The 16,167-nt window shown below is 48.3% G+C and overlaps 1 protein-coding gene across 2 annotated transcripts in view; it reads left to right on the forward strand.

Annotated features, from left to right (window-relative positions):
- Window positions 1-1,279: 1,279 nt before the first annotated feature.
- srebf1 (sterol regulatory element binding transcription factor 1) overlaps window positions 1,280-16,167 on the forward strand; it is a 30,986-nt gene continuing 16,098 nt past the window's right edge. Inside the window, exons 1-7 of one of the 2 annotated variants that reach the window (XM_055898434.1) lie at window positions 1,280-1,614; window positions 4,007-4,594; window positions 5,857-6,020; window positions 6,247-6,390; window positions 11,688-11,906; window positions 12,731-12,848; window positions 13,260-13,420. In XM_055898434.1, the coding sequence (XP_055754409.1) occupies window positions 1,467-1,614; window positions 4,007-4,594; window positions 5,857-6,020; window positions 6,247-6,390; window positions 11,688-11,906; window positions 12,731-12,848; window positions 13,260-13,420 (1,542 nt within the window). In that variant the 5' untranslated portion in view covers window positions 1,280-1,466. The remainder of the gene's footprint in view (window positions 1,615-4,006; window positions 4,595-5,856; window positions 6,021-6,246; window positions 6,391-11,687; window positions 11,907-12,730; window positions 12,849-13,259; window positions 13,421-16,167) is intronic. The other variant, XM_055898435.1, reaches the window with a different exon arrangement.

Genomic DNA, 16,167 nt, shown 5'->3' on the forward strand with positions numbered 1-16,167 from the left:
AGGCAGTCCTGCTGACAGCAGGCCGGGCCCCTATATACTATATCTCTCCTGCTCCACTGCTTGCTATTCAACATCTAGTTTGCAGCTGTGCTACTGTCGGTTGTTGACCCATTTCTTTCCAGTACCACACCTTTGTTGTGCCCCCTTTGTGTGTGCTTGTGTTTTGGTGAGCTCACACACGGCTCACATGTCCTACTACAATCCACATATCGGATAATTTGATCAAGGTTATTATTGCTGATTATTGAATGGTCATTTAGAGAGCCATTACTTTGTGTTAATACCATGGTTTGAATAATATTTGTTTTTGTTATTTATTGTTTGAAGAAAATGTTGTTTGCTTTGAGTTTATAATACATGTCATTGTCCAACCAAAGGGGACATGAGCTTTGTTAAATCAACCCTGTTAATCTCGTCTTGCCCTAAAAGTTTTGAAGCCGCACTGGGCACTGTACGTATGTCCCTCCGTATATTTAGCCTGCTCCCCCTTTCCCTCCACTACTCCAGGAGAAATACATGATGTAACCACGGGAGGCAAAGTCGTGATGTCAGATCACCCCACTCGGTTTCCGAGTTCCCCATTGGTCGATTTCTCTGGTTCTACAGGCAGTCATCACTACGGGCCACACAAGCATGAACAGTTGTTAGCCCACCCCTGCTTGGCGTTGATTGGCTGTTAAGGACAAGCCCATAATAAACATACCCATGTTGTTGTTTTCCAGAGTACAATACAATTTTCTCTATTATAAAACGTCATTAATGCATTATATAAGTGCAGACCACGAAACAAAACAAATATTAAAAACATGACATGATATTTCCACGTTCAATTTATGTATTGAACGTGGTCCCGTGTGGCTCAGTTGGTAGAGCATGGCGCTTGCAACGCCAGGGTTGTGGGTTCAATTCCCACGGGGGGACCAGGGTTCAATTCCCACGGGGGGACCAGGATGAATATGTATGAACTTTCCAATTTGTAAGTCGCTCTGGATAAGAGCGTCTGCTAAATGACTTAAATGTAAAATGTAAATGTATTTGGCACTTGAAGAAGCTTATTAACTTTGGATATGTATTTCCCCACAGTGTTCATCCTACATTATAGTAGTTTTCAAGGAACACTGCTTTTTATTCTTTGCAATAGCCATCCACAAATGTAAAAACCATGGACATACTGTATTTCGTCCTGGAGTTGCCAGTCAAAACAAGTACGAGACCAGGAGGGGGAGACAGAATTCACAGGTGGTCGGGGATTGGCTAGAACAAGTGTCACTCATTAAGCGCTCCGTAACTAGCTAGCAAAGCATGTGGATCCTCAATGAGCACTGTTTAGCGTGACTCTTGGGCATCAATATGAAGACAGAAGAAGGCACTATTTGACAGATCAATAACAGAATTTGAGTTTATCTCACTGGAATTATTGCAAATGTAGCTAGATACACAAACATCGATTTAAGTGGAAATCGTAAATGTTTAGCCACAGTGAGTTAGTTAACCATAACGAGACAGCAAAAATGAACTTGTCTTTTGACGATCAGTCACTGGATAATCTGGATCCAACCATATCCCTAAATGACCCCAGCGATATTGACACGGCTCTGCTCAATGACATTGATGGTAAGAACGTTAAGCTTACTAGTAAGCTAGCTAGCAAAACGGACAACTTGAACTTGGTAACGCGTTAGCTAGTTTTAGCTAACTATCCATAGCTAGTTAGCGATTGTTGTTGCGAATGTTAGCTAGCTAGCCAAACAAGTGACAGCAATAGCAGCAACATATACATGAAACAGCTTGTACACATAACGTTACTGAGTGAGGTACCATTAACTACGAATAGGCACCCAGTGAGAAATGTTGAATGATGTACAGCTTAGTTAGTTGTCATGTTAGCAAGTTAGCTAACTAACATTAGTTATGCCCTTAAATCAAATGTAAGAGTTTTGTATTTGACTCAAACAGTAACGTTATGTGGTAGTAGGAGAAGGAAGCCTTCCCTCAGGGTCGATGAGAATCCTAGCTAACCTTATGGAACTAGCTAGCTACTGTCTGAGTTCGGTGTTTGTTTTTCTGTTGTTGCTGCTCTCGTTTTTGCGTTTTGGTTCTGATCGAACTCTAGACACGTTTGTATCTGCTATTTTGCATGACATTGATAAGTTAAAACAATGTGCATACTACACGAGCTGATATTTCACTGCTAACTTGTGTGTGATGAACGGAACAGACGCTAGTTACAATGTGCCCCGCCCCCTCCAACTTGTCCTACTTACGTCACGACGAGGTTAATGTCGAGCATTCCCTGTCGGGTTCATTTCAAGAGGCGTGAAATAGGTCTATAACATGAATCATGATCTGATGGTTGCTTTTTCCCATCCATTTATAAATCATATTTATGTATGAATGAATCATATGTTGCAGTCTTATTAATAAAATGTTAATCGTTTATATTTAAATTAGTTACATTATATCGAACCTAGTTACGTTAATGCATCAGTGCATTCAATTAAATGGTGTCTATTCGATTCGTTGGTGATATTAACTAATGTTATTTGTCAGTATAATCAATGGTTGTTTGCCAACAAGTGCTCTGCTGCAGCATCTCACCCTTCATTGATTCCACGCATCCACCCTAAAAATTGACCGAGAGTAACCCAGCACTAAATTGTCCCATAGTAACCCCTTCTCATTGAAACCACAAGTGCTTCCTCTCTTTCTATCTTGGGGGCTGGTCTGCATTGCAAGTGTCTGAGGCACTTTCTGATTGGTCGGCAGCAATCACCTCATACAAAACATTGGTTTACAAATCCAGGCTAGTCAGACTGGTGTGGCAGTGCAGACAGAGAGCAGAAGCAAAGGCAGAAGCATGAAGTGTGTTCCGTTATTACTGGACCTAGTCCTTATAACATATGACTATTAGCTTGATAATTGGGTCTAAGATGAAACAAAATGGTCTTTCTCCTTGCCAGGGAACAGCCTCCTCACTGTGCTGCCTGAAACTCATTTGGGATAGCCTAGCCTACAGCCTATTTCTGTTGGAAATCCAGAAGAATAAGCTATACTGTACTAACGAAGGTTTCTCATAGACAATAATTGTGAGCATCTCTAGCTGATGAAACAAGTATCCTATACAGTGTATTACCATAAAACACGTCCTGTTGTATTAATATTATTATTAGAGAATAAGGTTTTCAGTGTGAGTAATTAACTTGTTACTATTACTCCGTTCCATGTTCTAATGTAAAGTGCTACCATGCCATGTTTACGTGGAGGGTGCATTTTCATCAACACTCAATTCTTCTTGCGTCTCCATCCTCACCTACTCAGGGTTGTTGTCCTTTTGACAGGCCGTGTGCATCATAATGCTGTGAATAGTAGTGAAGTAGCTGCAGGTCTGGGATGGTGTGACTGTGGTCATAGTGTCTATTGTGTTGCCTGTCTCGCTGTGGCCCTTTTGGAGCCCATTAGAGTGGCATAGAGCCAGTCTGCTCTGCTGCAGTGGCCCCATAATAACTGCATTACTGACCACTGACCAGGACTGCACTGAGCTGGCCCCATTTACTGTCCTGCTCTACTTCTCAGATCAGGGCCCATATCCACAAAGTATCTGAGTATGAGTGCTGTTCTAGGATCAGATCTTTTGTGTTCATGATAATCTGATTCATTATGATCAAAACTGATCTTAGATCAGCACCTACTCTGGGACACTTTGAGCCCAGTTCTTGGTGTTTTCTAGTTGAGTTAGGGCAGAGATTAAGTGACCCATTACCATGTGGTGTGGTGAGAGAGCTGGGAGAAATGCTCTGTCAATCAGTCACCCAATGGTTCAAGTCTTAATTTAAGCTTTTAGTTGACAATCATGAAACGCTCCGATTGGGTTACAGGGTTTTATCTCTGCTCCATTTCTCCTGATTTCTGTGGCAATGTCATGGTTAACAAGGCATCCCCTGTCTCTCTCTGTCTCTGGTTCTCTCAATCTATGGAGTACTCTAACTATATCCCCATCTCTCCTCAGACATGCTGCAGCTCATCAACAACCAGGACATGGTGGAGTTCAACCAGGACATGGCGGGTCTCTTTGACCCCCCTCAGTTCACAGGGGTCACCCCTACCCAGGACCTCCCTGCCCCCGGACTGCCCCACTCCATCCCCTCCCCTCCATCCACCACATCCTCCTCCATCCTGAGCAGCAGCCCCCACCTTGATGCTCTCCTGGGGCCCCCCATCATCCGTAGTTCCTCCCCCCCAGACAAGGCCTTCCACCCCCCCACCTTCCAGCAGTCGCCCCTGGCCCAGGTCACCACCTCCACCCCTGTACCACTACCCAGGCCGCTGCCAGCTCCCCAGCAGGGCTCTCCATCAGCCCAGGCTGCTCAGGGTCTCAGGCAGCCCAAGGTGGACCTGCCCCTGCCGGTCGTCTCCCCCCCAGCCCCTGTTCCAGTCCAGCTTCTTTCCCCAGCCTCCTCCCCCCATACTGTACCCGGCCAGAGCCCCGTGTTCAGCGCCGCCCCCCAAGCCCTGTTCACCTCTCCTGCCCCCCAGCAGCCCCAGGCCCACGCCCAGCAGATCCGGATTAACTACAGCACCCAAAATGGCTACAAAGGTGAGGAACAGATTGTCTCCATTCCTCTGTATTAATAGTTGAAATGCTGGTAGTAGATGGATGAGAGTCTACAATAGCAGAAAAGAAGGCCAAGGGAGCAAACGAATGCAAGGAAACTTAAAACTGAGTCCCTCCCCCTAATCCTAACCCCTTCCACGTGGAGATGAACCATAGCTATTTTAATGGTTGTAGGGGTTTCCCCATGGCCCTCCCTGCTCAGCCCCGTCCTGTCAGATAATAGGAGGGAGGGACCCCACCATGTGCTGTTAGTAGTAAAGCCACATGATCGTTAAGACTGTGTTATTTATGATGCAGAGCAGGGCCATACTGTTGTGGCTGGATGAGAGCAGAGCATGACTGGAGGAACAATTTACACATGCTCACACTCCTACTGTCTCACACACTCTCTCTCTCGAGGCGAAAGGTAGGGACTGAGAATGGACACTGGTATACAAAGCACAAACACTCACTCCCTGAAGAAAGCCCACTTGGTGTAATGTTATGAGGAGGTAGAGTTGTGTTCTATGGTGCAGTAACAGTAGTAGTTCAGCGTGTTTCCAAAGGAGAGTCAGTGGGTTACTCAACAACCTCTGCTGACTGTCAGTCAGAATCCCAATCTAATACCCTTTGGTCAGAGTGAAGGACCGTCCCTGAGGATGAGAGAGGGTGTTTTGTCCACACTATCTATGAGCCACATTCAGATATACACACCTTTCCCACGTCACATACCTGTGCAACATTGTCCCTTTAACAGTGTTATGGAACTACAGTAAGAGATCTGCCCCATGCAGCCATGCCCCAGCATTACAAACCTACTGACTCTGTGTAGACCAATGTCTTTATGTTACACACACTGCCTGCTACAGTCATCATATCGTATGTTTTCTAGAGGTCAAAGGTAATTCCTACAATGATAATCCATACTGTTATCGGTCAGTGACTCAAGTGTCTTTATACGTACCGTAGTGTACACTCCCCTCTTCAGCCATTATCCCATAATGATATCACTCACCAGGGGGAAAGGTGATACACTACTAAGCCACGCAAAAAATGTATGTGAACTTTGGCCTCGCCAAAGACTTATGGTGACAACAGTTTACATGGTGTTTTAGTTTTACAGCTTGAACTCTTTCAAACACAATTGAGTCCATACTAGCAGGACGTTTTGAACCGAGAAACAAATATTTAAGTAGTCCCTCCTTGTTTCAGGCAGTTTTCTTCCGTTTGGTGCCTAATGTACATGACCCTGATTATTTTCCTAGCTGTCAATCATCAAGGAGGCCCCGCCCAGCCCATGGTCAGCCTGTCGTCGTCCCCTACCAACGTTCAGCCAATGACCATCCAGGCTCTGACCACCACGGCCCCCCTCCTGACCACCTCAGCAAGCCACCCAGCTCAGACCATCGCATCACACCACATTCAACAAGTTAGTTTGTTCACCTGGAGTGAGTGCGTGTGTGTGTTATGCTTGATGAGACTCATTAACCCTAAGAATATCACCACACCAGAAAAAAATGATTTGTTCTTTGCATTCAAACCTATTATTTTACTAGTATTTGTTTCATTTCTAATTGATTTCAATGGAACAGAACTGCTCCCTCAGGCTTATAGTCTAACCCTCCATCTCTCTCTCTCGCTCCTCCTCCTCTCAGGTGTTGCTCCAGCCCCAGTTTATCAAGGCTGAGTCTCTGCTGCTGACCACCCTGAACCGTGACCCCTGTATGGTCACTACTGTGTCCTCTCCATGCATCACCTCCCTGGCCACCACCACATCCCAGAGCACCCACTCACTGCAGGTAGGAACCACAGCCCAGAGCACCCACTCACTGCAGGTAGGAACCACAGCCTAGAGCACCCACTCACTGCAGGTAGGAACCACAGCCTAGAGCACCCACTCACTGCAGGTAGGAACCACATCCTAGAGCACCCACTCACTGCAGGTAGGAACCACATCCTAGAGAACCCACTCACTGCAGGTAGGAACCACATCCTAGAGAACCCACTCACTGCAGGTAGGAACCACATCATAGAGAACCCACTCACTGCAAGTAGGAACCACATCCCAGAGCACCCACTCACTGCAGGTAGGAGCCACATCCCAGAGCACCCACTCACTGCAGGTAGGAACCACATCCCAGAGCACCCACTCACTGCAGGTAGGAACCACAGCCCAGAGCACCCACTCACTGCAGGTAGGAACCACATCCCAGAGAACCCACTCACTGCAGGTAGGAACCACAGCCCAGAGCACCCACTCACTGCAGGTAGGAACCACCAACACATCCCAGAGCACCCACTCACTGCAGTTAGGAACCACAGCCCAGAGCACCCACTCACTGCAGTTAGGAACCACATCCTAGAGCACCCACTCACTGCAGGTAGGAACCACATCCTAGAGCACCCACTCACTGCAGTTAGGAGCCACAGCCCAGAGCACCCACTCACTGCAGGTAGGAACCACCACCACATCCCAGAGCACCCACTCACTGCAGGTAGGAGCCACCACCACATCCCAGAGCACCCACTCACTGCAGGTAGGAACCACATCCCAGAGAACCCACTCACTGCAGGTAGGAACCACATCCTAGAGCACCCACTCACTGCAGGTAGGAACCACAGCCCAGAGCACCCACTCACTGCAGGTAGAAGCCAACACCACATCCCAGAGCACCCACTCACTGCAGGTAGGAGCCACCACCACATCCCAGAGCACCCACTCACTGCAGGTAGGAACCACATCCTAGAGAACCCACTCACTGCAGGTAGGAACCACATCCTAGAGCACCCACTCACTGCAGGTAGGAACCACATCCTAGAGCACCCACTCACTGCAGGTAGGAACCACATCCCAGAGCACCCACTCACTGCAGGTAGGAACCACATCCCAGAGCACCCACTCACTGCAGGTAGGAACCACATCCTAGAGCACCCACTCACTGCAGGTAGGAACCACATCCTAGAGCACCCACTCACTGCAGGTAGGAACCACATCCTAGAGAACCCACTCACTGCAGGTAGGAACCACATCCCAGAGCACCCACTCACTGCAGGTAGGAACCACATCCCAGAGCACCCACTCACTGCAGGTAGGAACCACAGCCCAGAGCACCGACTCACTGCAGGTAGGAACCACAGCCCAGAGCACCCACTCACTGCAGATAGGAACCACATCCCAGAGCACCCACTCACTGCAGGTAGGAACCACAGCCCAGAGCACCCACTCACTGCAGGTAGGAACCACATCCCAGAGAACCCACTCACTGCAGGTAGGAACCACAGCCCAGAGCACCCACTCACTGCAGGTAGGAACCACAGCCCAGAGCACCCACTCACTGCAGGTAGGAACCACAGCCCAGAGCACCCACTCACTGCAGGTAGGAACCACCACCACATCCCAGAGCACCCACTCACTGCAGTTAGGAACCACAGCCCAGAGCACCCACTCACTACAGTTAGGAACCACAGCCCAGAGCACCCACTCACTGCAGGTAGGAGCCAGAGCCCAGAGCACCCACTCACTGCAGGTAGGAGCCACCACCACATCCCAGAGCACCCACTCACTGCAGGTAGGAGCCACCACCACATCCCAGAGCACCCACTCACTGCAGGTAGGAGCCACCACCACATCCCAGAGCACCCACTCACTGCAGGTAGGAACCACATCCTAGAGCACCCACTCACTGCAGGTAGGAACCACATCCTAGAGAACCCACTCACTGCAGGTAGGAACCACATCCTAGAGCACCCACTCACTGCAGGTAGGAACCACATCCTAGAGCACCCACTCACTGCAGGTAGGAACCACATCCCAGACCACCCACTCACTGCAGGTAGGAACAACATCCTAGAGCACCCACTCACTGCAGGTAGGAACCACATCCTAGAGCACCCACTCACTGCAGGTAAGAACCACAGCCCAGAGCACCCACTCACTGCAGGTAGGAACCACATCCCAGAGCACCCACTCACTGCAGGTAGGAACCACCACCACATCCCAGAGCACCCACTCACTGCAGGTAGGAACCGCATCTTAGAGCACCCACTCACTGCATGTAGGAACCACATCCTAGAGCACCCACTCACTGCAGTTAGGAGCCACATCCTAGAGCACCCACTCACTGCAGGTAGGAACCACAGCCCAGAGCACCCACTCACTGCAGGTAGGAACCACAGCCCAGAGCACCCACTCACTGTAGGTAGGAACCACAGCCCAGAGCACCCACTCACTGCAGGTAGGAACCACATCCTAGAGCACCCACTCACTGCAGGTAGGAACCACATCCTAGAGCACCCACTCACTGCAGGTAGGAACCACAGCCCAGAGCACCCACTCACTGCAGGTATGAACCACATCCTAGAGCACCCACTCACTGCAGGTAGGAGCCACATCCCAGAGCACCCACTCACTGCAGGTAGAAGCCACATCCCAGAGCACCCACTCACTGCAGGTAGGAACCGCATCTTAGAGCACCCACTCACTGCAGGTAGGAACCACATCCTAGAGCACCCACTCACTGCAGGTAGGAACCACATCCCAGAGCACCCACTTACTGCAGGTAGGAACCACATCCTAGAGCACCCACTCACTGCAGTTAGGAGCCACATCCTAGAGCACCCACTCACTGCAGGTAGGAACCACATCCCAGAGAACCCACTCACTGCAGGTAGAAACCACAGCCCAGAGCACCCACTCACTGCAGGTAGGAACCACAGCCCAGAGCACCCACTCACTGCAGGTAGGAACCACAGCCCAGAGCACCCACTCACTGCAGGTAGGATCCACAGCCCAGAGCACCCACTCACTGCAGGTAGGAACCACAGCCCAGAGCACCCACTCACTGTAGGTAGGAACCACAGCCCAGAGCACCCACTCACTGTAGGTAGGAACCACAGCCCAGAGCACCCACTCACTGTAGGTAGGAACCACAGCCCAGAGCACCCAGTCACTGCAGGTAGGAACCACATCCCAGAGCACCCACTCACTGCAGGTAGGAACCACATCCCAGAGCACCCACTCACTGCAGGTAGGAACCACATCCCAGAGCACCCACTCACTGCAGGTAGGAACCACATCCCAGAGCACCCACTCACTGCAGGTAGGAACCACATCCCAGAGCACCCACTCACTGCAGGTAGGAACCACAGCCCAGAGCACCCACTCACTGCAGGTAGGAACCACGGCCCAGAGCACCCACTCACTGTAGGTAGGAACCACAGCCCAGAGCACCCACTCACTGCAGGTAGGAACCACATCCTAGAGCACCCACTCACTGCAGGTAGGAACCACATCCTAGAGCACCCACTCACTGCAGGTAGGAACCACAGCCCAGAGCACCCACTCACTGCAGGTATGAACCACATCCTAGAGCACCCACTCACTGCAGGTAGGAGCCACATCCCAGAGCACCCACTCACTGCAGGTAGAAGCCACATCCCAGAGCACCCACTCACTGCAGGTAGGAACCGCATCTTAGAGCACCCACTCACTGCAGGTAGGAACCACATCCTAGAGCACCCACTCACTGCAGGTAGGAACCACATCCCAGAGCACCCACTTACTGCAGGTAGGAACCACATCCTAGAGCACCCACTCACTGCAGTTAGGAGCCACATCCTAGAGCACCCACTCACTGCAGGTAGGAACCACATCCCAGAGAACCCACTCACTGCAGGTAGAAACCACAGCCCAGAGCACCCACTCACTGCAGGTAGGAACCACAGCCCAGAGCACCCACTCACTGCAGGTAGGAACCACAGCCCAGAGCACCCACTCACTGCAGGTAGGAACCACAGCCCAGAGCACCCACTCACTGCAGGTAGGAACCACAGCCCAGAGCACCCACTCACTGCAGGTAGGAACCACAGCCCAGAGCACCCACTCACTGTAGGTAGGAACCACAGCCCAGAGCACCCACTCACTGTAGGTAGGAACCACAGCCCAGAGCACCCACTCACTGTAGGTAGGAACCACAGCCCAGAGCACCCAGTCACTGCAGGTAGGAACCACATCCCAGAGCACCCACTCACTGCAGGTAGGAACCACATCCCAGAGCACCCACTCACTGCAGGTAGGAACCACATCCCAGAGCACCCACTCACTGCAGGTAGGAACCACATCCCAGAGCACCCACTCACTGCAGGTAGGAACCACATCCCAGAGCACCCACTCACTGCAGGTAGGAACCACAGCCCAGAGCACCCACTCACTGCAGGTAGGAACCACGGCCCAGAGCACCCACTCACTGCAGGTAGGAACCACAGCCCAGAGCACCCACTCACTGCAGGTAGGAACCACATCCCAGAGCACCCACTCACTGCAGGTAGGAACCACCACCACGGCCCAGAGCACCCACTCACTCCAGGTAGAACCACCACCACGGCCCAGAGCACCCACTCACTCCAGGTAGGAACCACCACCACGGCCCAGAGCACCCACTCACTCCAGGTAGGAACGAGATGATAGGAATAGTAATGTCATAAAGTAGTAACAGCATTTAGAAAGGGTCATTTTCCTGAAGAAAAATTGTCCAAAAGTATTTTTATGGTAGTGGAAGAATACAAAGTATTATGGTATATAGGACATAGTGTCAAACATACTGCCTGTTGTTTGAGGGGGAAACAAACTCAATATACTTGATGATGACTAAAACTGAATGGAAACTGTGTAGAAATGATATTGGACCTACATTCATATAGTTTCTTCACTGTCCAGCTCACTAATGCAAAATTCCCCAAAATGATGGATAGAGAACAATTTCTTGCAAATCTCGACGGCAATGGTATCTCATTTTCATTGCGGCCCTCTGGACGTCGTTGAAAACCGAATGCCCCCCCCCCCCCCCCCGGGACAAATGGGTTTGACACCCCTGATCTAGATGCTACTTTAGTGATTGTCTTCTTAGAAACAATGTCTCTCCTCCCTCTTTCTCCATCCCTCCCTCCCTCCCTCTTTCTTTCATCCTCCATCCCTCACTCTCTTTCTCTCCTCCCTCCCTCACTCTCTTTCTCTCCTCCCTCTTTCTTTCTCCATCCCTCCCTCTCTCCCTCTTTCTCTCCTCCCTCGCTTTCCTCCTCCATCCCTCCCTCCCTCTAGGCTCTGATGAGTGGTGGCACCTTCCTGACCACAGTGCCTGTGATGATGGACTCTGACAAGCTGCCCATCAACCGTATCACAATCAGCAGTAAACCTATGGGCCTGCCCCCCAAGGGCGAGAAGCGCACCGCCCACAACGCCATCGAGAAGCGCTACCGCTCGTCCATCAACGACAAGATCCTTGAGCTTAAAGACCTGGTGGCCGGGACTGAGGCCAAGGTATTAATGTTGGAAATATATACGTATATTTAAAATAAAAAAAAACATTACATTTACAAAATATTATTTGCAACATACATTTTAAGCAGGAGATTCCCATTGAGATACAGTAGAGCTTTCAAGAACTGAATCAGCTGACAGAGAAAAGTAACTGGCTGTGTCCAAATACCCATATTAGCGTACTACATTCTGCATACTCTTTTAGGCTGATCTAGTAGAAGTCACTCGTCTTTTCCGACTCGAGTGTTTGACAACAGCTGATAATCAGATAAATTGACGCGCTGTACCAAAACGAACGAATGGCAGGAGTCAACGCAATCGCATATTAAATGACTCATTTGGAGTACTATTAAATTTTTTTCAAAATACTATACATTATATATTTTTTTGCATACTGTTTAGTACGCTAGTATGGTATTGGGACATGGCCACTGTTTTGTTTGTGGATTCCAATGTCAAGATGTTAATGCTGTGTTCGTATTATATCGAGGGAAGCTCATTGGTTGCGTTCAAATGCATACTGTTTATCAGAGGCTCTTAAAATCTTGCATTAAGTTTGTATTTTCATCTGCTAAGCAGCTCAACAAGTTATTGTATTCACCTTTTTCATCTGCTAAGCAGCTCAACAAGTTATTGTATTCACCTTTTTCATTTGCTAAGCAGCTCAACAAGTTGTTGTATTTACCTTTTCATCTGCTAAGCAGCTCAACAAGTTGTTGTATTTACCTTTTCATCTGCTAAGCAGCTCAACAAGTTGTTGTATTTACCTTTTCATCTGCTAAGCAGCTCAACAAGTTGTTGTATTTACCTTTTCATCTGCTAAGCAGCTCAACAAGTCGGCAATTCTGAAGAAGGCGATAGACTACATCCGCTACCTGCAGCAGTCCAACCAGAAACTGAAAAAAGAGAACATGGCCCTGAAGATGTCTGCCCAGAAGAACAGTGAGTGGTTCTTCTCCCTGCCCTGGCTCTTCTTCTCCTTCTATGCTGCCCTTTCCTCTCTTCCATCCTCCCTTTATCGTGATCCTATTGTTATTCATTATGAAGAGAAGGATTCTTCATGGTTAAATCTTTTAATTGCTTAAAGAAGTGGTTTGTGAAATGCAGTCATTTTCTGATAGCTAGGGCTGGTTGTGCTCGAATCAAGAGCTAGGCCCGTATTCATAAAGCGTCTGAGTAGGATGGCTGATCTAGGATCAGGTTCCCCCTCTCCATTATGATTTAAAGGCTAAATTGATTCTAGCTCAGCACTCTGAGACACTTTATGGATACAGATCTAGTTGTCATAACAGTGTGATGAGGTTGATCCTCTCTTTCTCTACCTCTCTCCTCCTTCCTCTCTCTCCTCTCCAGAGTGTCTGAAGGACCTGGTTGCCATGGAGGTGGACGGCCCACAGACGGACGTAAAGAGTGAGCTACCCACCCCTCCGCCATCCGACGTGGGCTCTCCCACCTCCTACTCCCACTGTGGCAGCGACTCAGAACCCGACAGCCCCATGGGGGAGGACAGCAAGGTGGGTTTCACAACCTGAGACGTGAAAACTCACTGAAAAGCATTGAGTGGAGCCAGTCAGGATACTGGATGTTACCCGTAACTAGGGTTGAACTTTTTGGGGAATATTCAGAGGTGGAAACTTTCCGTAGGAGTTAACGGGAATATAGGAATTAACGGAAATATATGCAAATTAATACAATTTAAATGTAGATGTTTTTTGCATTGGATATATTTACCATATCATATGGAGACAAACATAAACCTTTTATCTTATCATAAGTAGACATAATTGCAAATGATTAAATCCTTCCAATAGAAATAAAAAAAAATATTTAGTTACGAATTTAACTTTAATTAAATGAGTTGACTCTTCACATGGGATGATTTCACTGAACAACAAAAAGGGAATATTGAATGATCCCCAATGATCCATGGCATATCCCAAAAATGTTTTCAACATACATCTGTAAAATGGTAGTCTAGAAACTCAAGCCTTGGTTATCTTCCTCTCAGGCTTCCGTGTTTCTCCCTGGACCTCCTCAATGTCCACCTCTTGAACATCAGACTCTGAGGCCTCATCTTCACTGTCACTTTCTAACCTTGTTGAGGATGGCTCGTTGTCAGGCTCAAAGCCTCAAATTTGCCCGGATGGCCACCAATTTTTCAGCCCTTGTGTTGGTCAGCCTGTTGCGGGCTTTGGTGTGTGTGTTCCCAAACAAGGATGTTGGTGGGATTTGGAGGATGATGGAGGCAACAGGGGAAAGAGCCTCAGATCCACGAAGTCCCTTCCACCAGGTGGCTGATGAGATATGCTGGCACGACTGCCATATTGCATCTCCATCCCAAAGCCCTTGCTTGGAAGTGTACTTCGCCAGACTGCCAACAACCTTGCCCTCATCCAGGCCAAGGTGGTGAGACACAGTAGTGATAACACCATAGGCCTAGTTGATCTCTGCACCAGACAGGATGCTCTTGCCAGAATACTCGGGGTCCAACATGTATGCTGCGGTGTGTATGGGCTTCAGGCAGAAGTCTTCATGCTTTTTGATGTATTTCAGAACTGCAGTTTCCTCTGCTTAGCGCAACAGTGAAGTGGGCAGGGCAGTACGGATTTCTTCTCTTACATCTGCAAGCAGAGTCTGAACATCAGACAGGATGGCATTGTCTCCCTCAATCAGTGCAATGGCTACTGCTATAGGTTTCAGGCTGCTTACCACTCTTCCAAAATACATCATCATGGAGGATCCTCTTGATGGGGCTGTCCATATCGGCAGACTGTGATATGGCTTTTTCTTGGAGAGACTCCTTCCCCTCCAGGAGACTGTCAAACATGATGACAACACCACCCCAACACGTGTTGCTGGGCAGCTTCAATGTGGTGCTCTTATTCTTCTCACTTCTCTTAGTGAGGTAGATTGCTGCTATAACTTGATGACCCTTCACATACCTAACCATTTCCTTGGCTCTCTTGTAGAGTGTATCCATTGTTTTCAGTGCCATGATGTCCTTGAGGAGCAGATTCAATGCATGAGCAGCACAGCCAATGGGTGTGATGTGAGGGTAGGACTCCTCACCTTTAGACCAAGCAGCTTTCATCTTCGCAGCATTGTCTGTCACCAGTGCAAATACTGTACCTTCTGTGGTCCAAGGTCATTGATGACTGCCTTCAGCTCATCTGCAATGTAGAGACCAGTGTGTCTGTTGTCCCTTGTGTCTGTGCTCTTGTAGAATACTGGTTAAGGGGTGGAGATGATGTAGTTAATTATTCCTTGCCCACGAACATTCAACCACCCATCAGAGATGATTGCAATACAGTTTGCTTTCTTTATGAGTTGCTTGACTTTCACTTGAACTCTGTTGAATTCTGCATCCAGCAAATGAGTAGATAATGCATGTCTGGTTGAAGGGGTGTATGCTGGGCAAAATCTCTTCCAGTACACATTGCCTGTGAGCATCAGAGGTGAACCAGTTGCATACACAACTCGAGCAAGACATTCATCAGCATTTCTCTGACTACGTTCCTCCATTGAGCCAAAATAACCTTCTGATTCCAAGAGGACCATGAGCTGTCGCTATCGATAAGGTGTCTGATTCAGAATTTTCACCTCGAATAGAAGTAGTGGGACTTTTGTCAGAGGTTGCTTGTTGTGAGGGAACTTTATGCACTTGGCCAGATGATTCTGCATCTTTGTTGCATTTTGCACGTATGATTTTGCACAGAATTTGCCACTGTACACAGCTTTTCCTTCTGCATTAGCTGCAGGGAAATGTTTCCACACATCAGATAGTGCCCATGGCATTTTCTTGTAAAGATTAGAAAAAATAGTACAGATAAATAGTTCAGCAGTTATTAAACAACTCCGTTGTAAGATAAATGTTTTAAAATGAAACATGTATGGAAACAGGTGAATTAACACTCCTCAGTTAGCAGGCTCAAGCAATTAAAACCCACATGGTAGCAGAAACTATCTAGCATAAATTGTTAACAAGTTAGGAATGATTTAAACACACTTTGCTGTAGGATACAATTTACTAGTTAACAAAAAATCATGTATGTCATAAAATATATTCACCCCACCCAGTATTGTAATCAAAACCTATCAGAAAGCATGTGGTCCTTGGCTTCATGTAGTCCTTCACATTAAGCATGTAGTCCTTCACATTAACTCCCCATGGAAAAATTCTGGAAATTTACCGGAAAGTTTCTGACCCATTGCAACGCTACCCGTAACTAATGCTTCTCGTGACTTTGAGAAAGGAGCTTGA

Source organism: Salvelinus fontinalis, chromosome 34 (assembly GCF_029448725.1).
Source record: "Salvelinus fontinalis isolate EN_2023a chromosome 34, ASM2944872v1, whole genome shotgun sequence".
In the NCBI taxonomy this organism is placed as follows: domain Eukaryota; kingdom Metazoa; phylum Chordata; class Actinopteri; order Salmoniformes; family Salmonidae; genus Salvelinus; species Salvelinus fontinalis.